This window comes from Ornithorhynchus anatinus, chromosome 7 (genome assembly GCF_004115215.2).
Source record: "Ornithorhynchus anatinus isolate Pmale09 chromosome 7, mOrnAna1.pri.v4, whole genome shotgun sequence".
NCBI lineage: Eukaryota > Metazoa > Chordata > Mammalia > Monotremata > Ornithorhynchidae > Ornithorhynchus > Ornithorhynchus anatinus.
Window position 1 is genome coordinate 71,378,135 of NC_041734.1, and position 27,895 is coordinate 71,406,029.

At 52.1% G+C, this 27,895-nt stretch overlaps 1 protein-coding gene across 9 annotated transcripts; it reads left to right on the forward strand.

Annotated features, from left to right (window-relative positions):
* Positions 1–1,473: 1,473 nt before the first annotated feature.
* Positions 1,474–27,378, forward strand: LOC103164938 (maestro heat-like repeat-containing protein family member 7). Of its 9 annotated transcripts, none has more exons than XM_029068147.2 (25): positions 1,474–1,678; positions 2,392–2,550; positions 3,583–3,692; positions 3,877–4,022; positions 5,032–5,096; positions 5,686–5,805; positions 6,215–6,294; positions 6,681–6,813; positions 7,294–7,380; positions 8,329–8,433; positions 8,550–8,685; positions 12,615–12,724; positions 13,952–14,101; positions 15,310–15,464; positions 15,996–16,140; positions 16,338–16,513; positions 17,359–17,496; positions 18,081–18,198; positions 18,798–18,938; positions 19,741–19,920; positions 20,717–20,875; positions 21,810–21,923; positions 24,124–24,226; positions 26,421–26,480; positions 27,095–27,378. In XM_029068147.2, exons 2-25 carry the CDS (start codon positions 2,392–2,394, stop codon positions 27,235–27,237), a joined length of 3,033 nt encoding a protein of 1,010 aa, XP_028923980.1. In that variant the 5' UTR covers positions 1,474–1,678; the 3' UTR covers positions 27,238–27,378. The 9 variants fall into 9 exon arrangements, with proteins under 9 accessions (XP_028923980.1, XP_039768608.1, XP_039768609.1 ...); XM_039912674.1 differs by having other exon boundaries at positions 18,084–18,198; XM_039912675.1 differs by having other exon boundaries at positions 15,999–16,140.
* The last annotated feature ends 517 nt before the right edge of the window (positions 27,379–27,895 follow it).

The following is a 27,895-nucleotide window of genomic DNA, read 5'->3' on the forward strand; positions in this document are numbered from 1 at the left end:
CCTGATTACCCTGTATCTACCCTAGCGCTTAGAACAGTGCTCTGCACATAGTAAATGCTTAACAAATACCAACATTATTATTATTATTACAGGAATTAAGACATGATTGCTGCCCTCAAGGAGCTTACAGTCTACAGATGATTGCCTGAGGCTTTCTGTTCCAAAGTGTCACTTTTGGGAAGTGGGTTGTGGTGTATAAAAGGCACAGAGCCCCCACTTCAGTGTTTCTTCTAGGCCTAATCTTAGCTCTTCCCAAACCTTTTTCCCTCATAATGATAATAGTGATATTTGTTAAGTGTTGATTGTGTGCTTCATGGTGGGGCATATTCAAGATAATCATATCAGACACAGTCCCTGTTCTGCATGGGGCTCACAGTCTAAGGACATAGAAAAAGAGCTATTTCAATCTCCATTTGCAGGTGAGGAAACTGAGGCACTGAGAACCTAAGTGAATTGTCCAGTTACACAGCAGTCAAGGCGGGGAACAAGCACCAGAACCGGTGGGCTAGAGACAGAGCACAGGCCTAGGATTCGGAGAACTGGATTCAAAGCCCTGCTCTGGCACTTCTTTTTTTTTTGGTACTTGTAAGCTGTGTGACCTTGGGCAATTTCCTTCACATCTCTGAGCCTCAGTTACCTCATTAATAAAATGAGGATTAAATCCTCCTCCCTCTGACTTAGACTGTAAGTCCCATTTGGGGCAGGGAGTATGTCCAACCTGATTATCTTGTATCTATCCAGCACTTAATATAGTGCTTGACACATAGTATTATTAACAAATATCATTAAAAAATAAACTAATATGAAAACCCCAGGTCCTTGGAGTCCAAGGTCTGTGCTCTGTGCACTTGACCACATTGCTTCTCCTCCCCCTTCCCACCTGGTTTTCCACAAGACTAAATACCTTGTAAAATGTTTTCCACTGAGCCAGTTAGTGCTCCAAATAAACCAGTCTGTCATTTAAGAAGTTGTCTCTCCTGTCCCCTGCCCAGCTAGGCGGTTGCTTCAGGGACCACACCTTCCTTAACCCCTGCACTTGGCCTTACGGGATCCCTGGCATCCAGGCTGATCCACCTGGGCCACTTAGCTTGGCTCAGTAGTGCTTTAAGTGGGCCTAAGTGCTTCCTGCTGGCTGTTGGCTCCCCCCACCCCCAACCATCAAAAGATTGACCAAATTGGGGAAGGTGGGTCAGGCTGGCCCCAGGAAATGACTTCTCGTGCTGCATTCTTTGGCAGGACCAGTCTAGGGTGGCAGCCAGGGCCTGGTCCCCCACATCTCTCCTCCGCTGCCCAGAGTCGGAGCTAAATCCGGGAAGGTCCGACTCCCTGCTGGCCCTCAGCCTGAATCGGGTTTCTGGCTGAAAGGTTATCAGGGAAACGGAAGGGCCAAAGGAGCTGCTGGGAGCCCTGTTTCCATGGCAATTCGGGGGGGCAGCCCGGAGCTGGGAGAATGACCATATCCCAGAAGTCTTTGCGGCAGAGACAGGCCAGTACAAGGGGGCTGTTTAGACTGGTGGGAAATTTGTCTTGAAAGTCTTCAAATGGCCCTGTGTATTTCACGCTTGGGATGATGATCTAGGTCCCTGACTTTCGGTTCTTGGGCTGGCTTGTCGGGGGTCAGGGAGGAAGGAGACGGGTGGAAGTGGTGTCCTGGACTTCCTGAGCTTTGCAGACAACTGTACGTACCAACTCTTAACCTATTTCCTTCCCCCATTCCACACAGAGACCATATCTCCTCTTGGCCCAAATGCCTCCTCTGCCCACCCCCACTATCTTCTCCTACCTTTTAGCCAGGCCCCACTCCCCTCTCTGCCACCCGTTGGGCACTTTAAATCATGAGCGGTCCCCATGGTCAGGAGGCTTGGGCTCTGGGGTGACTCTGAGTGATCGGTGCTCAGGCCAGGGAGGGTTGGGAGCAGAAGCCTGGGGTCTCCTGGGATCACCCCTCCAGTGACCTGTAACCCTTGGCCCGGTTTTTTGCCTTGGCTGTGTGACAGGGTCAGGAGCTATGTAGAGAAGTGCATGTGGTCATCAGGGTGGCATTTGCAAGGTTTTGGAACCAGGAGGGCAAGTAGCTGGTCTCCCCTCCACCTGAATCAGGCTGAGGACTCTAGCCTCAAGCTGCAGCAGGAGTGACTTTGGGTAGACGCCAGCAAGAATTTCCTGACCAACAAGGGTGTGTGTGACATGCTGGAACAAGTGAGTGAGGGTGGCAGCCGACTCGCCTTCCGTTGCGTCCGGGGCCTAAAGGGAGATGTCAGGAGTCAGGTGAATGGGAAATTGAGGATCTACTTGCCACTCCTCTAGAAATCCAGTTGTTCCCTGCAGTACAGGCTCTGTCGCTTCACCTGACCCTTGGCTCCAGGCCAAAACAATTTTTTCTGGGGCCAGATGCCCATCCAGCTCCAGATGCCCATCCGGCTCCAGCAAACCGATAACTGCCAATCTTCCCGTCCTGCCAGGGATGGAAAACCAGCTGGAGCGAAGGTGAGCCGGCCTCCCCAGACACTGTTCCTAGGACGCCCGGATGGAAAGACCATCTTCAATTCTGTATGTTTTACCAAAACCAGGCACTTCAGTCTGATTACCCAGAAAAACTGTAAAAAGAAATTCTCTCACCCTCACCCTTACCACATGCTCCTGAAGTTTTATTTGGAGAAGGAGTTTGGCCTAGTGGAAAGAACATGGACCTGGGAGTCAGAGGACCTGGATTCTAATCCTGAGTCCTCTTCTTGCCTGCTGTGTGACCTTAGGCAAGTCACTTAACTTCTCTGTGCCTCAGTTCCCTCATCTGCAAAATGGAGGTTCAGTATCTGAGATCCCTCCTACTTCGAATTTCAACCCCATGTGGGACCTGTTTATCTTTTATCTATTCCAGAGCTTAGTACAGTATGTGGCTTATAGTAATTGGGAAGCAGTGTGGCTCAGTGGAAAGAGCCCGGTCTTGGGAGTCAGAGGTCATGGGTTCGAATCCCGGCTCCGACACTTGTCAGCTGTGTGACTGTGGGCAAGTCACTGAACTTCTCTGGGCCTCAGTTACCTCATCTGTAAAATGGGGATTTACTGTGAGCCCCACGTGGGACAATCTGATTACCCTGTATCTGCCCCAGCGCTTAGAACAGTGCTCTGCACATAGTAAGTGCTTAACAAATGCCAACATTATTATTAAGTGCTTAACAAATACTACAATTATTATTATTATTATTAAATACCTAGAAACAGGCAGTTCACTCAGATCCAGAGCAAGGAGGTTAGGGAGTATGGGCTTGGCCATTGCTGAACTGGATTTGTTTCAGCTGTCCTTGGGCAAGTTTGGATACAGCCCTGCCTAGAGGCAGGGAGATGGATGAGATGATCTTTCCCAGGCCCTTCTAGCTCTGTGACCCTGTGATTTCCCCAGACTTACGACAGACCCCATAGAGGCAGATGTCCAAGTTAGCAGAGAGGGTGCCAGTGCCACCGAAGGATTCTGAATATTTCATCCCAGGAATTCCCTGAAACATGACAGGAAAAGGATCACCTCTCTCCTGAGCCCGCTCAGCCACCTCTCCCACCCCCACCCATCCATGCTTTGCCCCCAAGGTGGAGCTGGGACCCCGGGAGAGAGGTGTAAGCTACCAGGACTCTCGTTGGGGCAGAATGGCAGATGCCTCCAGGGCAGAAGACGACCCGGACCCCGAGTCCCCGGAGATGTGAGTCCAGCTTATGGTTTCTGGAGCCCCTCCCTTCATAGTGAGACCCTCTCTCTCACACTGGAGCCCCTTTCCTGTGAAACCCCTCATTACAGCTCAGCTGGGGTCCGGGGGACCAGAGTGGGAGTTGGACTTGGGCTCAGCCCACTGTCCTAATTGGGCTTTTCCCCTGCTGTCATTACAGAAAGCTGGTGGTGGTGGCTCCCCAGGTGAGGTCAGAGCCCGAGTCCTCTGAGGAGCCCGGCCCACCAGCCTCCGGCACAGATCAGCCGGAGGAATCAGCCCAGCCGACTCCCACCCTCTTGGGCGACTCTCAGGCCTTCAGTCCCGGTGAGCAGTCTGGTGAGGCCCGGGCAGCAGTAGACGGCACCTGGGAGGTGACATCCGATGGGAGGCATCTGAGGGGTGGGTCTCTAGGCCTTCGCTGGCTCGATCGGAGACCTTCTGGGGCCACTCCCACTCCCGGGACGTGAAGGTGCCTCCGATCTTTCCGGTCTTCCCTCTGCTTCCGGCCACCGCCTCCTCGTCTTCCTGATGCTCCTCTCCCCGATTGCCCTTTCTGGAGCAAGGCCTTCCAGGGCGGCAAGGAGTGGGCGGAGACAAGGGGATAGGCTGGAGTCCCGATACTTTGTCCCCGCCTCCGAGAGAGAGAGAGGCTAGCAGCTAGAGCCGAGGAGACTTTGGTCCAGGTTGGCCTGAGATGAGGAGGATTAAGCTGTTAACCCAGATCCCATCCTCATGGGGAAGGGGGGAATTAACCCAGATGCCATCCTCATGGGGAAGGGGGAACCGTGTCCCCAATTTCACTTCCTGATGTTGGCAGTAGGGATTGGGAAGAGGACAAATGCAAGGATCCAGGGGAGCTGTGGCCTCCATGATCCCACTTACCTTACATTAGTAAAGCAGGAGAGGAAGAAGTGTGTCCGTTCTCTCCCCCTCTTCCTCTGTCCACCCCCCGGCCAGGCGTTTGGACAACAGTGGGCCATGCTCAGATTTGGGTGTGGTTGTGGCTTGGGGGCAGAGCGGAAGGGCACTCCACTCCACTGTCTAGCTGCTCAGATAAGTGTCTGCAGTCCAGCTGTGGGTAGAGTTTTCTAGGGTGCGGTAGAGGTTGAGAACTAGCCAGGGATCATCTACACCCTCAAGAGCTCCCTGGAGCACTCCCCTTTCAGAACACTGGACAAATGTCCAGGTGTACAAGTGTTCTCTGGGCTCTGCCTTGTGCTCTGTGCCTGCAGCTTCAGGGGCGGGGGATAGGGAGGTAACTGCTCTGTATCCTGGGAGGTGCCCTCTGGACCTTGCTTTGCTCAGAACCCAATCCTCGCCACCCACTTCCCAGAGTTATCCTCAGAAGAGAAGGCGGCGCTGGACTTCATCGAGACCTTTCTCAAGTCTGAGAATCAGGTAGAGCTATCCTGAAGGGCAGGACCCACAGTGGCTTCCTGTATGGTTCGTTCCCAACCCGGGCCCCGCTTCTAAAAACCTAACTTAAGGCTCTTAGGAATATCATTTCCCATAGTCCTCAGGACTTGGGCTTACATGGGTCCTTCCAGAAGCTCCCCTGAAGTGTCTGCACCCTGTCTGAGGAGCCCCTGAGGGTCTGGGCTGGACTGGGGCATCCTTGGTACTGAAGATCTTGGGAGACAATAAAGCTATCGATCAGTTAATTGGCTCCAACTCTCTCCTCTAAACCTTTGGGCTGGTGCTTGGAGGTTCTGGGAAGGTCTGGGTTTGGCCTAGCCCGACTCCTCTCTCTAGGGTTCTTGGGAAACTTTTAATAATGAGAGTGGAGGAGTCTTGGGCCTCTGTCCTCAGGAAGCTGGGTGGGATGAACAACTCTGCCTTGACCATGTGCTGGCCAGTGCTCAGCTGTGTGTGTGTGTGTGTGTGTGTGTGTGTGTGTGTGTAATAAGTACCTCCTGCTGTGGACCTGGAGAGGGGGAGGAGAGAGGCCAGGATGGATGGATGGGGTAATCTGTGGGTTGTTTCCTAGGATGAAACCAGCAAGCTCAGTTTCCTTAAGTCAGTCAGCCTCTTGTGCCAGGCCGAAGGAGTCATCCAGGGCCACCTCGAGAGCTTCTGCAGCAAAGAGGTTCTGGTCCAGACACTTCAGGTCTGTGAGAGGATGGACAGGGAGGGAGGGGAAGCAGGGAGAGAACGAAAAGGGGAGGGAGAGGGAGCAGGGAGAAGGGACAGAAGGGAGGAGTGGGTGCCTGGGAGGATTCTGGCTCTTAAGAGCAATCTTTCTGAGTGGTGCCCCTTCTTCCCACAGTGCATCCTGCCCTTTCCGCTACCTCCCCAGGCCAGGTCGGGGCCTGGTCCAGAGGCAGTGATGCCCTCCCACCTATCACTCCAAGAACCCATTTTGTTCCAGTCCTGTGGAGTTGGTGTGCCATGGTGGCACCCTCTACCTAGTCCCAATGGGAGGCTGCAGGGGAGGGCTTGGGCTCAGGAAGCTTGTGCTCCCGTTGACCCTCCTCTTCCTCCTTCCCATCCTTCTTCTCATCCTCTGGGTGCCCCAGGCTCTGATCCTGCAAGAGATGGATAACTTTCTGCCCAGCTCGGTGTTACCGCAAACTTTGCTTTGCATTGCTGATCTCAGGTATCCACCCTCCTCTGGGGCCAAATTTGTAGGGGTGACTTGGTGCTCCCGAGGTTAAAGATCCCTTGGGCAAATGGGGTGTGGTTCAGCATGCTATCCTGACTCAGGCACTTGGGGTCTGCCCTGCACCAACAGTCAAACCTTTCAGGTCTGGGGCCCCAGCTCCCATCCAGAGACTTTCTCCCCGTCATGCCCCACTACCAGACCCACTGGGCTCAATGCAACAGGCCTCTTTCTCCTCTTCCCCGCCTCTCTCCCCCGTCTCTTCTCTTCCCTCCCCCTCCTCCTCCTGCCTTCCCCCGCTCCCCTCCTCATCTCTCCTTCCCTCCTCTTTGCCTCCCATCTCCTCCTCTCTTTCTCTCCCCTCCCTTGCCCTCACTACCCAGTCAGGTGAAGCCCGGCCTGCACCCCCTACAGAAACAGGGCCTGATCGAAGTGAGCATTGGCAGCCTTTTCTCCCTGCCCTGCATCATCCTGCTGTCCCCCGATCCCGTGGGCCCCGCTGCTCTGTACATAAAGGTAATCTCTACTTCTGGCCATCTGGGGCTTTTGAGGGCAGGGGTCCTGCCTGCTGCTCCTGAGCACTGGATCCCAAAGGCCCAAGACCCTGGGAGAGAGCTAGAAGAGGGCCTGTGTCCACCAGAATGGGTGAACCTAATGGATTCCTGCAAGATAGCACCTCTGATATCATCATATTACGCGGCAGTGCCCGGAGTGATACGGTGATACGGTGATGCAAGTGATACGGTGATACAGTGGTGATACGGTGGTGTCTCATTATCTGGATACCCCTACTGTTGCCCTCCAGGGGAAGAGGCAGCTTTGTTTGCCGGCGGGGGTCCGGGACCCAAGTAGTGGAAGGGGGAGGGGAGCAGGGCCAGGTTAAGAGGGGCCTCTGAAGGGATAAAATCTGGGCAGTGGAGGTTTGGTCCAGCTTCCAGCTGGTGCCACTGGGGAGGGGTGGGGGCCACATCCTGGGCTACTTTCTTTTCCCACCAGACGGTGAATGCTCTGAGTACACTGCTGAGTGCTCTGTTAGTGGAGAATTCGAAACTGAACATGCTCGTGTTGCAGGACATTGTAGAGGTCTGTCGGTTGACGGTGGGCTAGTACAGGGGGTGGGACTGGGTTGGGCAGGGCACCAGGGAGCAGGGGGCTTGGGAAGCAAGGGGCACAGGAGGTTGGGCCTGCAGCACAGGCTCTGGACCAGCTCAGAGACCCACAGAGGGTCATCCATTGCCTTGAGAATCACCCTGCAGTCACTACAGATGGAAAGGCGCCAAAACCCTACTAAAATCACATCTCTTCCAAGCAACTTTCTCTCACTAAGCCTTCATTTCCCCTACTCACTCCCTCACTCCTTTCTGAGGTCACTTCAAAACTTGAATCTATATCCCTTAAGCACTTGATACTTATCCTATCCCCATCCTCAGACCATTTATGTACATACCTTTAAACTCTTCCAGTCCCCTAACAGTAATGTATTTTAATACCTTTCTTTCCCTCTAAACTGTGAGAATGTGCCTAATACCTCTTTTATATTGTGCTCTCCCAAGTGTTTAGTAATGTGTTCTGCATACAGTAAGCACTTAATAAATATGATTGGTTGATTGACCTACTATATTGTTCTCACTCAAGCACCTTGTACAGTTTTCAGCATACAATAAACACTCAGCAAATACTGTTGATTGACAAATGAATTGAAGAGGAAACGGAAGAGGAGGAGGAGGAACAGTATGGGTGGGATGAGGGATAAAGGGAGACCAATGGTCAACATTCAGGCTTAGTCCTCGCTTCCAGGCCCAAGAGGCTAAAGGCATCAAGGCCTCTTCCTCCTTGAGGTAGTGCTGACAGCATTAGACTGTAAGCTTGTTGTAAGTAGGCAGTATCTATTATATTGTTATATTGTACTCTCCCAAGCCCTTAGTACAGTGCTTTGCACACAGTAAGTACTCAGTAAGCACGACTGACTGACTGACAGACTGGCTGGGAGACTCCTGCGGGATCTCCTCATCCCTCAGCCTCTCTTCCTAGGTCACCCTGCCCTGGTTGGCCTCTGATAAGGTCCATGAGCGAGCCCGAGCTGTGGGTACACTCGCCCAAATGCTGAAATTTGTTGACGATTACCCCGTGCTGAAGGTGAGTGCCGTGCACGGGGCCCCGCTTTGCCTGGCCCGGAGCCGGGCCTCTCCGGGAGGGTGGGTTAGGGTCGGGGGAGAGGGAGGAGATGAACATGCCCACTCTTTCTGGAGCAGCACATGGATCTATTCAGCTTGGCCGGGAAGCTGACGGGCTCCCTCAGTCTTTGCTGCATAGACCTGAGCCAGGAGATCTGCTTGTGGTCTTCCCAAGCCCTGAGTTATTTCTTCAGCATCATCACCAGGCAGCGGTGTAAGTGAAGCTTTCCCCCTCCCCCTATGGCAAGTAGTCCAGTAGTCTGGCCTGGCCCAGAGAACCCCACCCCCAATCCCCATTCCCATCCACTCCACCATCCTCTGTCCTTTTCCCCTCTGAGTCCTCCAGACCCTTTTGTGCCAGCTTGGGATCACTCCTAGGGGCATGAGCAACCCCAGCCTCAGGTTCTGGGTGGAGGCACTTGGGTGCCCTACCTGGTTCTTGCCCTGTATGAGTGGAAGCCCCCGGTGGGGCAGATTAAAAAAAATCATATCAATCAAAGAATGGTATTTGTTGAGTGCTCACTGTGTGAGGAGCACTATCCTAAGCACTTGGGTGAGTACAATACAATGGAGTTGGTAGACATGATCCCTGCTCACAAGGAGCTTATAGCCTAGAGCAAGAGAAGCCCGTCAAATGGCAGGGACTGTCTCTATCTGTTGCCAACTTGTTCATTCCAAGCGCTTAGTACAGTGCTCTGCACATAGTAAGCGCTCAATAAATACTATTGAATGAATAAATACTATTGAATGAACATTGAAATTAATTATGGATATGTACAAAAAGTGCTTTGGGGCTGAGGGTGAAGTGATTACCAAGTGCTTAAAGGGTACAGATTCAAGTACATAGGTGATAGAGAAGAATCATTCAGTTCGTGTCTCCACATTCCTCAAGAACATTTAGTGCTTGCCCTTTGCGTCATATAGAAACTCTTTACCACCGTTATTAATGCAGTCAATCAGCACTCCTCCTCCTATCTTACTTCTCTGATTTCCTATTTCAACCTAGCCTGCAGGTTTCGCTCCTCTATCGCCCACCTCAATCTCATCTATCTCGCTGTCAACCCCTTGCCCACATCCTCCGTCTGTCTTGGGACTCCCTCCCCTTCATGAAGCAGTGTGGCCTAGAGGAATGGGTATAAACCTAGGAGTCAGAGGACCTGGTTTCTAATCCCAGCTCCACCTCTCACCTGCTGTGTGACCTTGGGCAAATCACTTAACTTCACTGTGCTTCAGTTCCCTCATCTGCAATATGGGGATTCAATGCCTGTTTAACCTCCTTCTTAGACTGAGGTACATATGAAGCCTGATGATCTTGAGTCTAGCCCAGTACTTAGTTCAATATTTGGCACATAGTAAGTGCTTAGCAAATACCATCATCATCATTATTATTTATTAATATCTGACAGCCAACTACTCTTCCCACCTTCAAAGCATTATTAAAATCACATTTCCTCCAACAGGCCTTCCCTGGCTAAACTCTCATTTCCCCTATTCACTCTCCCTTCTGCATCACTCTTGCACTTTGGACCTACCCTTTAAGCACTTAATATTTACTTCATCCTCAGTCCCATAACACTTATGTACATATCCATAATTTATTTTCATGTCTCGCACCCCCTCTAGACCAGAAGCTCCTCAAGGGCAGGGAAAGCACCTGCTAACTCTGTTGTGTTCTCACAGGTGCTTAGTACAGAGCTTTGTACACAGTAAGTGCTCAGTCAGTGGAAAGAAATGGAGGGTTTAGTCGGAGAAGGCCTCTTGGAGGAGTTGTGATTTTAGTGAGACTTTGAAGGTGGGGAGAGTGGTAGCTTGTTGGATATGAAGGAGAAGGGAGTTCCAGGGCTGAGGGAGGACATGAGCAAGGAGTTGGTGGCAGATAGATGAGACTGAGGTACAGTGAGCAGTAGGTTGGCGTTAGAAGAGCAAAGAGTGTGGGCTGGGTTGTACTAGAGATGAGCGAGGTAAGTAGGAAGTCAAGAGCTGATTGAGTGCCTGAAAGTCGATGGTAAGAAGTTTCTTTGATGTGAGGGAGGATGGACAAAGGGCGGATGGACAACCATTGGAGGTTTATGAGGATTGGGGAACGTGGGTTGAACTTTTTTTAGAAAAATGACCTGGGCAGCAGAGTGAAATAAGAGTTGGAGTTGGGGGAGACAGGAGGCAGGGAGGTCAGCGAGGAGGCTGATAATAGTAATAATAATAATTATGGTATTTGTTAAGCACTTACTATGTGCCAAGCACTGTTTTAAGCCGTGGGGTAGATACAAGGTAATTAGGTTGTCCCACGTGGGGCTCACAATTTTAATCCCCATTGTACGTATAAGGTAACTGAGGCACAGAGAAGCTAAGTGGCTTGCCCAAGATCGTACAGCAGCCAAGTGGTGGAGTCAGGATTAAAACCCATGTCCTCTGACTCCCAAGCCCTCGCTCTTTCCACTAAGCCGTGCTGCTTCTCTATGCAATATCAAGGAGGGCTAGGATAAATGCTTGGATTAGCGAAGTAACTTTTTGGATGGAGAGGAAAGGATGGATTATAGAGATGTTGGGAAGGTAGAACTGAGAGGATTTGGTGACAGATTGATTATGTGGGTTGAATGAGAGAGATGAATTGAGGATAATGCCAAAGGGAAGGGCTTGTGAGACAGGGAAGAAGAAAGGAGGACAGGGTTTGGGTGGAAAGAAGAGGAGTTCTATTTTGGACAGGTTAAGTTTTGAGGTGCTAAGAAACAGGAGGCAGGGAGGTCAGCGAGGAGGCTGATAGTAATAGTAATAATAATTTTGTTTATTTATAAATATGCTGTCTGTATGTCTTACCCCTAGAGTGTAAGCCCCTTTTAGGCAGGAAACATGCCTCATGCTTCTCTTCTACTTTCCCAGACATTTGAAAATCAATGCGCTGCACTCAAGACAAACTCAAATTCTACCATTGAGGAGACCTAGGTTCTAATCCTGGTTCTTCCATGTGCCTACTGTGTAACCTTGGTCGTCACAATTACTACTCTGAGCCTCAGTTTCCTCATCTGTAAAATGGGGATGAAATACTTCTCTTCCCCTTTCCCCTTAGACTGTGAATCCTATGTAGAACAGCAACTATGTCTGAACTGATTATTTTATATTTTCCTCAGCCCACAGTACAGTGCTTGGCTCCTAGTTACCTTCTTTACAAATACCACAGTAAAAAATAATTATTATTAGTATTATTGTTACTATCATTCCTACTATGGACTAATAATACGATAATAATTGTAGTATTTGTTAAGTACTTACTATGTACCAGGCACTAAGCTTTGAGGTAGATACTAGCAAATCAGGTTGGACACAGTCCCTGTCCCATGTGGGGCTCACAGTCTCAATCTCCTTTTACAGATGAGGGAACTGAGACATAGAGAAGTGAAGTGACTTGCCCAAGGTCACACTACAGACAAGTGGTGGAACTGGGATTAGAACCCATTACCTTCTGACTCCCAGGCCCATGCTCTATCCACTATGCCATGCTGTTTCTCCCACAGCATTATCCACAACAGATTTCTATGCAACCTTTTAGCTTGTTTGTGCCTCAGCTCCCTCTTCTGTAAAACGCAGATTAAGGTTGTGAGATCCACATGGATCATGGACTGTGTCCAACTTGATTATCTTGTATCTACCCCAGTACTTAGTACAGTATATAGCACATAGTAGGAGCTTAACAATACCATTAAAAAAAACCAAAAACAAACCCAGTTGCACTCCTACCTGCCTTCCATCAATTTTCTCTAGACTCTGTTCACCCAGGAGAACAGGGTCTGGGCTCATTTCCCTCTCTCTTTTCGGTACTTTCCCCTACCTCCTTTACCTTCTTCCCTTCCCCATCTGCCCTCCCTCAAACAAATACAAAACTGACCGACTGAGGTAAAGCAATTGCCCCTATTTTTATTATGTTACACAACCCAAACTCTTCCCTTCATAACTGGGGTGGGATGGGGCTGGGGGAAACTATCCTGTGTAAACAGTGCCTGTTCTGGGTGCTCCTTGACCGGAGGCCGAAAGGAGTCAGAGGGTTGGCTGGCTGCCCATCCACTGTCTGTCCATCTGTCTGTCTCTTCCCGCTGCCATGACTGAGGGAAGCCTGCAGCCAGACCCTCCAGGGTTGCTTTGTTGTTTCAGATACGTCTCTGAAAACCACGCGGGTAGACCACTGGAGACTCATGAGAGACTGTGAGTTCCAGAAGAACATCCACTCCGAATGGTTCACCAACACGGAAGACATTGTTCTGGTAACCCTGGCCTTGGGCTCTTCCTCTTTCCTCGGTCCCTAATATCCCTCCTTCTTCCCCATCTGTCAGTTGCATTTACTGAGCGCTTTCTATGTGCAGAGCACTGTACTGACTTGGGAGAGTACAATATATCAGACATATTCCCTGCTCATAATAAGCTTACAGTCTAGAGTTTACAGTTTACATCTCTCTTTCTTCCCCCGCTCTCTACTTCCTCTCCATGTCCCCCACATTCTCCCCCTTTTCTCCCCTTCCTCCTCCTTCTCCTGTTTGTCCTCCCTGCCTTCAGCTCTTCTCCCTCCTCTCCCCTTCACTTCCTTGCTCCCTTCTTCCACTCAGCAGATTTGATGTCAGGACACCAGAAGGCCTCCTCTTGTCCAATCCAGAAATCCCAAGATTTGGGGGTTTGGAGATCCTCTCCATCTGTGGATGTGTGTGGTTTGTAGTGTGTCTTCGATTGGTGAGGGTAGACACAGCAATGAAGACCTTTTGATCTCTCTCTCTCCACTGTGCTGGCTAATGAAGGGGTTTTGTTGAGAGAGAGCTTCTCCTTAAGGGGAGCCAGCAAGAGGAGCCTGACTTCACCTGACTTTCCTCCCTCCCACCCTCTCTCCTCCCCATCCTTCCCTTCCTCCCTCCTTTCCCTCCTCCACTCCATGCCCACCTTCCCTCCCTCCCAACTTCCTACCAGAAACTCCTTCCCCCTTTATATCCAACACACCATCCCTCTCCCCATCTTCAAAGCCCTCCTACAATCTCATCTCCTCCAAGAGGCCTTCCTTGACTAATCTGTCTCCTCCCTACCTTATTCTCCCTCCCTTCTGCATCTCATCTAGACTTGGGGACTCATCCCATCCCACTTCCACAACTCTTTTGTCCATCTCCTTCTATTCTGGTGCCTTCACTCTCGGTAGTTTATTTTAATATGCATCTATCCCACAGGATTACAGGCTTCTTGAGGGCAGGAATCATGTTTACTTACTCTATTGTATTCTCTGAAATGTCTAGTACAGTGCTCTACACACAATAAGCACTCAGTCTGTAGCACTGATTGATTGAGTGAATGAGTAAATGCTTTCAGGGTAGTCCAGAGCCAGAACCTGGGGTCTTGGTTACCCTATTTGCCACTAGGACCTATGGTCCTACTTGTTCCTGGCCCTGGGGGTGCAGTAGAGGAGGGTGTGGTGTTGGGGGAGGGAGTACAGACAGCAGGAGGCATTTCCTCAGCTCTTTCAGAAATTCCTGAGCCCAGAAGAGAGGGCAGATATGTTGCTTGCGGTCACAGAAAGCATGAGGGACGCCAGCCGACACAACAGCTGGGTGGCCGACATGATCCTGCATGTGGTGCTGAAGCCGCCGTTACCCAGAATTGGGAAGGTAGGACTGAAACTCAGCCTGGAAGAGAAAGAGAAGGCTGAGAGGGGCCTTGGTAGCTTTCCTCGTATCCTGGGGCTTCAGCACCGACTCAAGTCCATATTCGTATTTCCTTCTCCCCCTTATGGGTAATATATCTTAGCATCCATCTCTCTCACTGGACTATCAGTTCCTTGAGAACAGCGATCATATCTACTAACTCTACCGTACTTCCCAAGCACTTAGTATGGTGCTATATTTATTAATAACACTGATTGATTGAAAAATCCTCTTGGGGGTGGATATACTGGGGACTCCCACCACACCCACCTCCCTGTTCTCCATCTCTCCTGAGGACAGAACAAGATAAAATTACATTGCAAGAAGAGCATTCATTACTGAATCAGATGACTGGATGGAAATTTGCAAGGTCCAGTCCCCTGCCTCCAGACAGAACAGGAGCTTAGTCACTGCAGATAGACAGGGGGGTTGGGGAAGGGAGGATTGGCTTAGAATAAAGCTCCGTAGAAGATGTTTCCTTGGCCCCAAAGGGACCAAGGTGGTGGATGGGGGTGGTCCCATCCCCACAGCACTGTGCTCGTCCGCTCAACTGTATATATTTCCATTACCTTATTTATTTTGTTAATGAATTGTACATTGCCTTGATTCTATTTAGTTGCCATTGTTTTTACGAGATTTTCTTCCCCTTGACTCTATTTATTGCCATTGTTCTTGTCTATCCGTCTCCCCCGATTAGACTGTAAGCCCGTCAAACGGCAGGGACTGTCTCTATCTGTTGCCGACTTGTTCATTCCAAGCGCTTAGTACAGTGCTCTGCACATAGTAAGCGCTCAATAAATACTATTGAATGAATGAATGAATGAATGGCAGGAGTTTCCAAGGCAATGGTGTGTTTGACTGGTGAGCCTGTTCTTACCAGAGGACTAACTGGAAACAGGAAATGAGTGACCTTTTAGGGAAGGACCCCATTCACCCATCCATCTACTCCGTCCCCCGTTCCCCAAACCTTCTCCGTAACTTTAGACTCGCACCTTCTAACCCCAGGACATCCACCCACCCACCCATCAATCCATTCATCCATCCATCCACACACCCACCCATTCTTCCATCTCTCCACACCCATCCACCTACCCACCCATTCATTCATCCACTCATCCATCCACATCCATCCTGAACACACATTTCTGACCACCAACTCTGCTCCCTCCCAGGTGCCAGAGTTGGTCCGAGCCATTAATTCTCACCTGCAGAATTTCAGCTACCCCTGGATCCAGAAGGATATGCAGAAGATTTTTCATTTGCTGACTCAGAGGCACCCAGAAGACGTTATCTGGACCTTAATGGAATATCAGGACTTGGATGAACAGTAGGGCCCATCCCTACCAACCCATGCTATACCTTTTTTTCTCTCTATCACCCTCTTTCTCACACTCCTCCTCCCCCCATCCACCATATTTCCTCCCTTGTTCTCAGTTCTCCATCACTCCTCCTTCTCCTTCCTCCACCATCATATCCCTTCTCTTCCTCTTCCTTCATCCCTTCTCCTTCCACCATCATTTCTCCTTTTTCCTCCTCTATCATCCCTCTTCCTCCTTTCTTCCTCCTCTTCCCTCCATCATATCCTCCCTCCTTTTTCTGCCTCCTTCATCATCCCTCCTCCCTCCATCATCCCTTCTGTGCCCTCCCACTTCATCTCTCCTCTTCCATCTTCTACTATCCCCCTTCCCCATCTTCTATCACCCAGCCCCTTCTTTTCTCCATCATTCCTCCTCTTCCTCATGGAGAAAGGCCCATGGGAAGGGGGCCCAGGGCCACTGAGGCAAGGGTCTCGGCTCCCAGTAGTGCACAGAGCCAGGGGGGCAGAGGTGACCAGACTCCTGTGTGGGTGTTGGGTCAGCAGGGAACTATGGAGGATCCTGGCGTCAGATGCAAAGACAAACCAGGAGGTCCTGAGTGTTCTGAAGAAGAAGCTGTGGACAGTTCTGGCCCATGAGACAGAAGAAGGGGACTCCAGAGAGCCACTCCAGCTGACCACCATACAGGTACGGGGAGCTGCTGACATGGTCCTGTCATGGGGCTGATGTTGGGATGGGGAGGCAGTGACCCTGATTTCCTCCCCCTGAAGTTCCTGGCTCCAATCCCCCACCCATCAGAGCTCTGATCCAAGGATGCAGAACTCTGGACAGGGTGCCTGGGTCAGGGACACTTGAAACCGCAGACACTCTCTGCCCCTCTCCAGGCCACTGAGGCCCTGTCCAAGCTGTTGCTGCAGGCTGGCTGCCGCCGGGAAGTGCCTGCCTTCTACCCAACCCTGCTGGTGGCCCTCCTCTACCAGCTGTCCTTCCTGGTGGCCTGTGAGGACAGAGAAAAGTCCCAGGAGCAGCAGGGAGAGCCTGCCAGCCCAGACCTCATGAGGTAGTCCCTGTCCCACCTCAGCTCCCAAAAGGGGCTTCCAGGTGGTACTTGAATCGACCCCAGACTCAAAGGCTCCAGCTTTTGGCTCCCCTTGTCCACCTGCCTGGCTCTCCCCCTCCCCTCTTTCCTGACTTGGCCTCTCCATTCCCACCAGGCTCCCCGGCCTTCAAGTCATCTCTCAGGCCACCCCCCTCCCTGGAGTTTCTTCCCCCATCCTCTTCTCCCAACCCTCTCCTCCAACATTGCAAAACTCTGCTGAAAATGTCCTCTTCCCTAAAACCTTCCCAGTTTTAACTCCACCACTCTCTGTAGTCATTGAAGTTATTTCATAAGCTCCTTAGCCCTTACTGCAATCTCTGTATGGGGTAGCTTGGCTTTGGCCACTTGTGTTTTATGTGTGTGTGTAGGTTTGTCTTTCCTGGCTCTCCCAGTAGACTGTGAGTTCCTTAGGGGTGATCTGGAGGTATCTTCTTCCTCTGACACTCAGTGGAAAAAGTGAGAGAGAGAAAGAGAATGAATATGTGTGTGTGTGTGTTTGTCCTGATTTCCCCAACTGTCAGATCCAAGGGCACTGGGCACTGGGTCTTTCAGTTGATCAGTCAGTCAACCAAAGTATTTATTGAGCACCCACTGGAGTCTTCGCCAGTCCTCTGGCTCCAGACCTCATTCTGGAGCCACTCCCCAGGTTCTGTGCAGGGCCAGGCAGCCAGAAGCTCTCAGGGAAGACCACTAGCAGGCTGATTGGGCAAGAGAAATTTGGCTTCCTGGCCCCCTGCCCTTCTGCCCCCCCCAGGCCTCAGCTAGGCCTTTTCCTGAAAACCGACCCTCCTCTCGCTCCTGTCCAGCTGCACCCTGCAGGTCCTGAAGACTTTGATTCGTTGTGTTGGAAACGGTGACCAGGTGACCTACGTCCAACTTCATGGGGGCTGGAACATGCTGTCCGGCCAACAGAGCCACTTGAAAGGCATCTCGCTCCTGGGCAGGTCAGTGTGTGGGCTCTGCCAGGCTCAGAGTGAGCTTGTCCTACACAATCAGCTCCCAGGGCAGTCCAGCACTTGGTGAGGGTTTCTACGAAGGCTGCACTGTGGCTATCCTAGTCCTGTCCTAGTACTGTTCTGGTCTCTGGTCTGGGTTTTTCCTGGGCATCCTGGATCTGTCCCAGGTCCGTCCTGGTTGTCTAGAATCTGTCTTGAGTCTGTTCTGGGACTTCCACGCCTGCCCTGGATGTGTCCTGGGTCTACCCTGGATCTGTTCTAAGTCTGTCCTGCAAATGTCTGACCACTCTGACCTGGATCTGCCAAACCCAACAAACCCAACTCTGGGGTGGAGCCCTGGTGCCATCCCTGCCCCTTGGCCATCTTCAGCTTGGGTCAGCTCCCCCTCCAACCTTCCCGAGTCCCTCAGGAACCCCCAAACTTTCCCTTAAGTTTCTTCAGGGCAACCCCCGATGTCAGCTTCTCCTTTGGGGCAGCTGGGCCTCCAAGGGTCAGGGCCTGGGGCCAGCAACACTTCCTCCTTGGGGGAACTCCTCCCCTCAACAGGGGGCTGACAGTCCCTCTCTGCCCAGCAGGTCCATGGTGGAGAAGAATCCCCGATACAATCCATCCCTCTTCAGGCTTCTCTTCCAAATCCTGCAGGAGGGGAGTCACGAGAGCCTGGTCCCCACCATGACCTTCTTCACCGAGGTCAGGGCACTGCTGGCAGGTGGGGGTGGGTACTGGAGTGGTGGGGGGCAGCTTCTCTTTCTGGATCCCTCAGAGGTGACCAAGAAGCCGTGTGTTAGAACAGTGCTCGGCACATAGTAAGCGCTTAACAAATACCAACATCATCATCATCAAAGGACATGTCCAAGGGTCACCAACCCTCTGGCCCAGGAGGAAGGAAGATTTGGTAATTCTGCTTTTCCAAAGCATTTTCACATTCCTTCTCTTCTTCGTATGCTCACCAAATCCTCCAGAGGCAGGTATTGCTCTCCTCATTTTACAGGTGAGGAAATTGAGGCCCAGAGAACTTCACTGACTTACCCAAGGTTACCGAGCAGGAACTAAGTCCCTGCTCTCCCGACTCCCAGTCCCAGACTTTCTCTACTATGCCCCGCTGCATGTGTTCCTTAGAGAGGAGTGAGGATTCTCAGTTGGGGCTCAGCCCAGACTTAGCCCAGAAGACTCCCTAGAGGTGACAGGTGGCTACGGGCCAGCCTGCCTCCCTTCCCCAGGACCCGCTGCTGTCCGGTCCACCCCGTTTCCCCCTCTCCCAGCTACCCTCTGCCTCTGACCTTCGGCAGCTGCTTCGGAGTTCGGACGTGGCGGCCTTGGTGGACGAGTCCATCATCGGCCTGATGGAAAGCTGGATGGAGGCCAGGGACCCCGCGGTTCACCTGCTGACCCTGCGGGCCGTGGCGAATCTGGGCCTGCACCAAAATACGGTGAGACGGTGAGATTGGCATCTCAGACTGTTGTCTGGCAGAGTTGCCTCCCCTGGGCCCTCCTGTTGGGGGAAAGAGGAGACAGGCTCTAAGGACAGGGAGCCTCAGCCTGGGGCTGCCTCCACAAGTGGCCCTGAGCACCTGAATATCCCCCTCAGTTTTCCCATCTTTTAGATGGATGTGGGGATGTTGGAATGAAGGGAAACCCCTGGCTGAGGAGCGATGCCTGGCTCCCCAGCTCCCCAGCTCCCCTTGGCCTTTCTGTTAGAGTGAAGCGATCCCATGGGTCGGGCTCAGGCTGGGTTGCTGGCGCCAGGGGCCCTGGGTGAGGTGTCCGTGGGGGTCTGCTGGCTGCAGGAGGGAGCTGCCGTTGCCCTGGATGGTGTCATCATCATCATCATCATCATCATCATCAATATTTACAGAGTGCTTACTTTGTGCAGAGCACTGTACTAAGTGCTTAGGAAAATACAATATAACAGAACTGGTAGACACATTCCCTCCCCACAATGAGCTTATGGTCTAGAAGGTGTCTGTGGCGGTCTGCTGGCGGTGGGAGGGGACTGCCGGGGCCCGGGGTGGTGTGACTATCTGCTGACTGCGGGAAAGGGTTCCTGGGTCATAGGCTTCTGGGAAGTTGGCAATACGGGGCAAGATGAGGGTAGGAGAGGATGCTGCTCCTACTCTCCAGCTCCCCAGAGAACCATGGGCAGCCCCATGAGCCCTCAGCCAAATGCACAAATACCCTTAGGAGTCACTCAACCCCTCACCCCACCAAACTCCAGCCTGTGACTCTCCTCAGGAGGGCTACCTTCTAGAGCTGCAGCCTGTGGTTCTGAGCTGCTGCTGCTACTCCAAGCCAGAGGCCACCACACGGGAAGCCTTGGCCGTGCTCAGACACATCATCCACATGGCCGACCCTCGCGGCCAGGCCCTGCACACCCTGGAGATCGCCGCCGCCCTGCACCCCTTCTTCGACGATGTAAGTCAGGGGAGACTGGTCGGGTTGGGAGTGGGGGCTGGAGTGGATCAAAGACCTCACGGGAGCGAGGGAGGGTCCATGGATCAATCAAAAGTATTTACTGTGTGCTTACTGTGTGCAGAGCACTATAAGGAGAATACAGTAAAGGTAGTAGGTGTAAATCCCTGTCCACAGGAGCTTGCATTCTAGTGGGGAGATGGACACTGAAATAGTTTATAGATAGGAGTTCTCTCTCCCACATCCTCTCTCTCTTTTACTCTCTGCACCTCTCTCTTTTCATCCCTTTCCTTTCTTTCTCCTGTCTTTTTCCCAGCTTTCCCTTTTTCCTCCCTTTCTTCCCTGCCTCTTTCCATTCTCCCCACTTTCTCCTATTCCTTTCCCTTTCCCACCCCTCCTCCCCAACACTCCCACTCATCTCCTCTTCCCCTTCCTGTCCTCTCTCCCTTGCTCTCTTTCCCTCTTCATCCCTTTCCCCATCTCTCTTTCCCTATCCTTCCTTTTCCTCCTTTCCCTCTCTCTTCCTCCCTCCTCCCCATCCCTCCTACTCCCTGTCTCCCCTTCCCTTTACTGTCCTTCTCTCTTCCTTCCTCCACCTCTCTTCCTCTTATCTCCCTCTCCTCACCTTCTCTCTTTCCCTCCTTCCCTCCCTCCTTCTTCCTCCCTGTCTCTCCATCTCTCTCTCTCTCCCTCCCTCTCTATCTCTCCCTCTCCTTTCCTCTCCCCTCTCTCTCTTCCCCTTTCCCCTCTCCATCTCCCTCGGTCTTCCTCTGCCCCCACGTGTGGCTGCCCCATGCAGGAATCAGAGGATCTGCGCCTGGCAGCCATTGAGACCTATGGGGCTCTCATGGACCGGCTGAGGGGTCTCTATTTGGAGCCGCGAGTGCGACGGCAGGTCCTCAGCAGCCTGGTGCCCCTAGTTCTCCACCTGGAGGATGAGAATGTGCATGTGGCTCAGGTAAGACCCAGGAGGCAAGACCACCTCCACCTTCCCATCGGCCCACCTGACAGCCAGCCGGCCCACTGGCTCTCCCTCAGGCTCGTTCCATAGTCCGTGGGAACGGACAGAGAAGGCTCAGTTCAAACAGGGAAACAGGCCCTGATCCTCCCAGTACTGCTGTCCCACTTTCTCCCCACCCACCACCTCCTCCAGACGCTGAAGAAGCCGTGGGGTCAAAGACCACTTCCCTACCTCTCCCCTTCCTGGTGGGGTGCTGGCAACCAGTGAAGCAGCAGGAGCTTGGAAGTAGCTGGAAGAGGAGAGGGAGGAGGAGGAGGAAGTGGAGGAAGAGATGGAGGAAGAAGAGGAGAAAGGAGAGAGGGAGGAGCAGGATATGGAAGATGGAGAAGGCAGGGGTTGGGAGAATTTACAAATGAAATCTCTGCACACTGGCCTTAGGCTACTGCAGGGGAAACACAAGCCTGGGCTAACTGACTCCATCCCAGCTCCCTGCTCAGTGTTGGTCTCTCCAAGGGCCAGTTGGAACTTACCCATGTCTGTCAGGGAGATCATTTCCGGGGATCAGGGAAGGGAAGGGCACTGAACTCCACCTCCCACCCACCCCTAAGTCCACCCACCCTGGGTCGTTCAGTCATTCACTGGCCTGGAGGCAGCGGGCTGGACCAAATGACCTCTCAATGCCCCTTCCAGACCAAAGTTTTGAGTGTCCACCTACTTCCCAGGGAGCTGCCCCAGAGGCTCAGGCTCTGTGGCATTCTGGGAATTTTTCTGGCCTGCCTTACTAGTACACCTGCTCCCCTCCTTCCAGCTGTTTTTCTTTTCTGTCATTCTTCCTTGTAGCTCTCGACTTTTAACCATATGTGTGGCTCCCCAGTCCCCAGCCCCATCCCATACGTGTGGGGACCCCTCCCCTGCTCTTTCTGTCCCCCAGGAGTGTAGGCTGGCCCTCCTCCATATCGCAGATGTGCTGTTTTGGGCCAAGCTCAGGCGGGTGCTGACCCACGTGTTGGCCCAGGGAGCTGTGTGGCGAGTCAGCGAGTCCCTGGTAAGTTTGTCTGCCATCTGTCTGTCCTGCAGGGCAGCAGGGCAGGCCGAAGGCAGGGCTCTGTAGAAGGAAAGGCAGGGTGGCATGTGGTCTAGGCAGGTCTTCATTCACTGAACCCCCAACCCCACTGCCAGCTCTCATCAGCCCCGACATCCAATCTGAAGCCAAAGCCTGCCTCCTCGCTGACCTCCCTGCCTTCAGTCTTTCCCCTCTCCTGTCCATGCTTCACTCCACTGCTCAAGCACTTTGCACAGTGCTCTGCACACAGCTAGCACTCAATAAATACCATTGATGATGATAATGTTACCCGGACTAATGTGCCATTGTGCCTACAACTTCCAACTCCTCAGAAACCTCCAATGATTGCTTATTTCTTAACCCTTGTCTCTCAGAAACTCAATTAGCTCTCTCCCTTCTACCTAGATACTCTTCTCCCACTACACTGCAGTTCGCACTCTTTGTACCTCTCAAACGAGACTAATCACTATGCCTCGTCTTCACGTCTCCCACCGTCCAGTTGATGTCATTCCCCTCTGCTTAAAACTTCCTCTTCACACTGGGCAGATCACAGCTGTTTCCATCCTCATAGCCCTCTTGACAGCACATCTCCAATAGGCCTTCCCTGATTGATTTCTAATCTCTCCAGATTATGTCTCCTCAATTACCTCTTCAGCACTTCTACACCACCTTGGCACTTAGGTCCTCAAGGCCTCCGATGGCACCATGCCTGTCCTACAGACCCACTCACTTAACCACCGACTCAGTTCTCTCCCTGTTTACTTCTCCCTTCTGCCTGTAATTCATTTTAGTTTCTATCTCCTCTGCTACATCCAACCTCCTTGTCTTCACTCTCACTACTGTACAACCTTTAGTAGATTGTTGTGCATGCAATAGGCAGTTGCATGCAGTCAGTCAATTGTATTTATTGAGAACTTACTGTGTGCAAAGTACTGTACTAAGTGCTTAGGAGGGTACAATATAACACACATTTTCTGCCCACAGTGAGCTGACAATCTAGGGGGGAGACAGATATATTAATATGTTATAATATATAATGATAATATGATTAAATTACAGGTGTGTACATACGTGCTCTGGGTCTGGGAGGGGGATGAATAAAGGGAGCAAGTCAGGGTGACAGAAAGGAGTTGAAGAAAAAGAAAAGAGGATTTAGCCAGGAAAGGCCTCCTGGAGATGTGTCTTCAATAGGGCTTTGAGAGGGAAAGAGTAATTGTCTGTTGGATAGGAGGAAGGAAGACATTCCAGGCCAGAGGCAGGATGAGGGCAAGAGGTCAGCAGCGAGATGGAAAAGAACGAGGTATAATGAGAAGGTTAGCATTAGAGGTTAACATTAGATCACTTAAAAAATGCCACTGATTAACTAGAGAGACTTGTGCAGAATGACTTTTTAGAAAAACATCTGGGCAGAAAAGGGAAGTGTGGACTGGAGAGGCTGTAAGGTCATAATGGACAGAGAACATGTCTGCTAGTTCTGTTATATTGTACTCCCCCAAGCCCTTAATACAGTGCTCTGCCCACGGTAAGCACTCAATAAATACCATTGATTGATTGAAAGGGAAGCCAGGCTGAAAGTATAAGAAAAAGGCCTGGAACCCCCTTTTCTAGGGCAGCTGTGAGAGCAGCAAAGGGTGGGATGATGCAGTCCTGCCCATGTGGGGCCAGGTTCTGGAGGGGCTGCCGGACCCAGCCCCACGCCCCAGCCTCTCCCTCAGCCCTCACTGTCTGTTCTCTCTTTGGTCAGCCATAGCCATAGCCCCACCTCTCCCAATTTTCTCTATCCCGAGGCCCCGGAGCTGCAGGCAGGCATCTTCTTCAGTGGCTGTTTGGTACCCATCTTCTCCCCATCCCCACCCCCTCTGGAAAACCTGCTTAGCTTCCCCCTTCCACTTCCCCTGCCCCAGGCACCAATGGAAAGCCCGCTCCTTCCCATTAGAAATTTTCACTTCCGGTCCTGAAGGTGGAGGCTGGAGGCAGGGAGACCAGTGAGGAAGCCGGCCCAGTCGTCCAGTAGGACTATGCTGAGTGCCTGGATCAGCAAGCTGGCTGTCTGCATGGAGAGGAAGGGAAATATGATGGAAGTAGCTTGTGTTCTGCAGTCACAAGGAGCAGAGCTCTCTGGAGGATCAGGGGGCCAGGGGAGACCCCCTGTCCCCTGGGCCTCGGCCTTGTCTGTTCGCAGCTGGAGGAGGGGAAGAGGACGGCCCGCCTGTTCCTGAGCCAGACTCTCGGCTTCTTCACCCACTCCCAGGCTTCGATCCGCCGTGTGGCCGTGTGGTTTGTTGGTAAAGTCGTTGTCCCTTTCAGACACACCCCTCTTCCCCAGGCAGGGTTGGGCTACCCCAGGGGAATTTGGGCACTCATCAATCAATCGGTGGTATTTATTGAGTGTTTGTAGTTGGCAGAGCACTGAACTAAGCACTTGGAAAATTACAGTCCAATAGAGTTGGTAGACACAATCCCTGCCCTTAAGGAGCTTGCAGTCTAGAAGATTTGGCTCTAATAATTATAATAATTATTAATATTATATAATTATTATTATAATGGTACTTGTTAAGCGCTTACTACCTGCCAGCCTGGGGCAAATCGGGTCGGACACTGTCCCTGTCTCACATGAGGCTCACAATCTTAATCCCCATATTACAGATGAGGTAATTGAGGCACAGAGAAGGGAAATGGCTTGCCCAATAATAATGTTGGTATTTGTTAAGCGCTTACTATGTGCAGAGCACTGTTCTAAGCGCTGGGGGAGACACGGGGGAAGCAGGTTGTCCCACATGGGGCTCACAGTCTTAATCCCCATTTTACAAATGGGGTAACTGAGGCCCAGAGAAGTTGAGTGACTTGCCCAAAGTCACACAGCTGACAAGTGGCCTAGCCGGGATTCGAATCCATGACCTCTGACTCCAAAGCCCGTGCTCTTTCCACTGAGCCACACTGCTTCTCTATAAGATCACCCAGCAGACAAATGGCAGATCTGGGATTAGAACCCAAGACCTTCTGACTCCCAGGCCCCTGCTCTATCCACTATAATAATGTTGGTATTTGTTAAGTGCTTACTATGTGCCTGGGAGACACAGGGGAATCAGGTTGTCCCACGTGGGGCTCACAGTCTTAATCCCCATTTTACAGATGAGGAAACTGAGGCACCGGAATGAAGTGACTTGCCCAAAGTCACACAGCTGACAGGTGGCCGAGCAGGGATTTGAACCCATGACCTCTGACTCCAAAGCCCGTGCTCTTTCCACTGAGGCCTGCTGCTTCTCTAACAGCCATGCTGTTTCCCAGGCAGTCACAGTAATAGCACTTAATAAGCACCTATTGTGTGCAGAACATTCTACAAGGCACTGGAATAAATAATGTTGGTATTTGTTAAGCGCTTACTACTTGCAGAGCACTGTTCTAAGCGCTGGGGTAGATATAAGGTAATCAGGTTGTCCCATGTGAGGCTCACAGTTAATCCCCATTTTACAGACGAGGTAACTGAGGCACAGAGAAGTGAAGTGACTTGCCCACAGTCACACAGCTTACAAGTGGCAGAGCCGGGAGTCGAACCCATCATCTCTGACTCCGAAGCCCAGGCTCTTTCCACTGCGCCACGCTGCTTCGAGGTAGTTAGGGTCCCTTACCCAGAAGGGACTCATAGTCTAAGAATAAGGTGGGAAGAGACAGGAAAGGACAGATAAAATGATCGAGATACAAAAACAACACAAAAGACTCACAAGAGTCCTGCACAACACGAGCCCTGCCGTAAAGGGCACTCTTCACTTGGATCCTCAGGGTGCAATCACAGCTCATCCGAAGGCTGAGGCTCCCATAGTTCCTGCCCACTCTAAACCCTGCCGAGGCTGCGGTGGGTTGCTGTGGCCCAAATCCCAGTGGCCCCGGGCACCCTGGCCCGTGCCAGAGAAAGAGGTGCTGAGGAAAGGCAGAGGAGGTTCCCAAAGGAAGAGTTGCTATTGCTTGCATTTTCATCAGTTTGACTCTGCCCCGCCTATTGGTGACATCACTTGGGACACCAGGATGCCCACAGGACCCACTCCACCTTGTTCAACCCCATTAGAAGCAGCGTGGATTAGTGGATAGAGCACGGGCCTGGGAGTCAGAAGGACCTGAGTTCTAATCCCAGCTCTGCCACATATCCGCTGTGTGACCTCAGTTACCTGAGCTGTAAAATGGAGATTAAGACTGTGAACCCCATCTGGGACAGGGTCTGTGTCCAACCTGATTAGTTTGTAGTTACTTCTCTTAGAACAGTACTTGGCACATAGTAAGCACTTAAGTACCATAATTATTATTAGCTCCACCCAAGCAGAGGGACAAAGTACTAATTCTTAGTGGACAGCTGTCCCCTCCTCCTTCTCCTCCTCCTCCTTGCCCTAGTCCTCCTTGGAATGTGTTGCGAGTAGAGACCTAGGTCCTGCCTGTCCTTTTGCCATGAGGAAAAGACCGTTTCGGTTGGGGGTTTTACGGGGACAGGTCTCACGATCCGGCACTTGGATGTCCAGGATGAGGGGGAGCTAGAGCGTGTCTTTGTGGGTGAGTAGGGTAGGCAGGGGTCTCTCCCCCAGGACTGTAGGGAAGGAGGCATGGGGAGGGACAGGGAGGAGGAGGGCCAGGGAACCAGGAAGGGCCTGGTCAGCCAGTCACAAATGTTTCGTCTGTGGGGCTGAGACTGAGCTTGAGATAATCAGTAGTGGCTTGGGGGCTGGGGCCTGGAGAACTAGGGCGTTGGGAGGCTGGGGACTTGGGACCTGGAGGAGTGGGAGGCTTGGGGGATGGGGACTGAGGGGCAGGACAACTGGGGGAGTTTGGGGGGGGCGATTTTGGGGTCAGTCTGTTCTGCTCCCCTGACGCTTCACTCTCGCAGAATTGTAGCGGCCTTGGCCTGTGGAGGTGGGAGCCCGTCTCAGCTCTTCCCCTCCGTCAGGGTCATCGCTTCCTCAAGCTGAGGGGAAGGGGCTAAGAGAAGGTGGGGACACCTTCCAAGAGTGGGGCGGAGTCTGAAGCTGGACAGCTCAGGACAACTGTTTTTGGGGGGTGGGCTCTGGCAAGTCAAACTGTGGTGGAGTGGAGGTGTGTGTGCGTGTGTCGTTCTCTCTCTCTCTCTTTCTCCCCGTCCCGAGTCACCCAGTCCGCTATTTGCCTCGCAGCTCTGCGACGGCTGCAAGGAGACCCCGATCTAGAGATCAGCTGCCTCGCCTCCCAGACCCTCCTCATCCTGGAAGCCCGAGAGAAGCAGTCACCCTGCTGCAGGGGTCTGGCCAGTGGCTTCTCCCTTAGGAGAACTTCATGAGAGAAGGAGCCACCTGGAACATCCATTCTGGCCCAGCCCCGGAGTCTGGGGTATCCTGTCCCTTTCTCCCCTTCCCAGACACATCTCAGGTGAAATGTTTATTGTTGCAGAACTTCTGTCATAAAGAGAAATTGGAAAGTGGGGTGGCCGGTGGCCTCGGTGTGCACATTTCTATGGGGGTTAGCGTCCACCGGCCCCTCCCCGCTGTAGGCTTTGTCCACATGGCCTCCGCTCCTCCTCCCTTTTGTGTCTTCCCTGCTCCGCCGACCAGTGGCCGGGGTGTGGACTGAGCACGTGATCTGAGCTCAGCACTGGGCTGGACCCTGGTCTGGGGGAAGGAGTGGGGCAGAAGCAAACAAACGTAAAGTGGGTAGGGCGGGAGCATACACACATGTGGGGAAGATGGGAGCAGTCAGTCAGCTGTATTTATTGAGTACTTACTGTGTGCAGAGCACTGTACTAAGTACTTGGGAGAGTACAACAGAACAATAAACAGACACGTTCCCTGCCCACAGTGAAAGTACAGTCTAGAAAGGGAGACAGACATTAATATAAAAAGGGGGGAGGGAGGAGGGGAGCATACCCACATGGTGGGGAGAATGGGAGTACACTCGCATAGGGGGAATATGGAAGCACACACAAGTAGCGGGAAGGATGA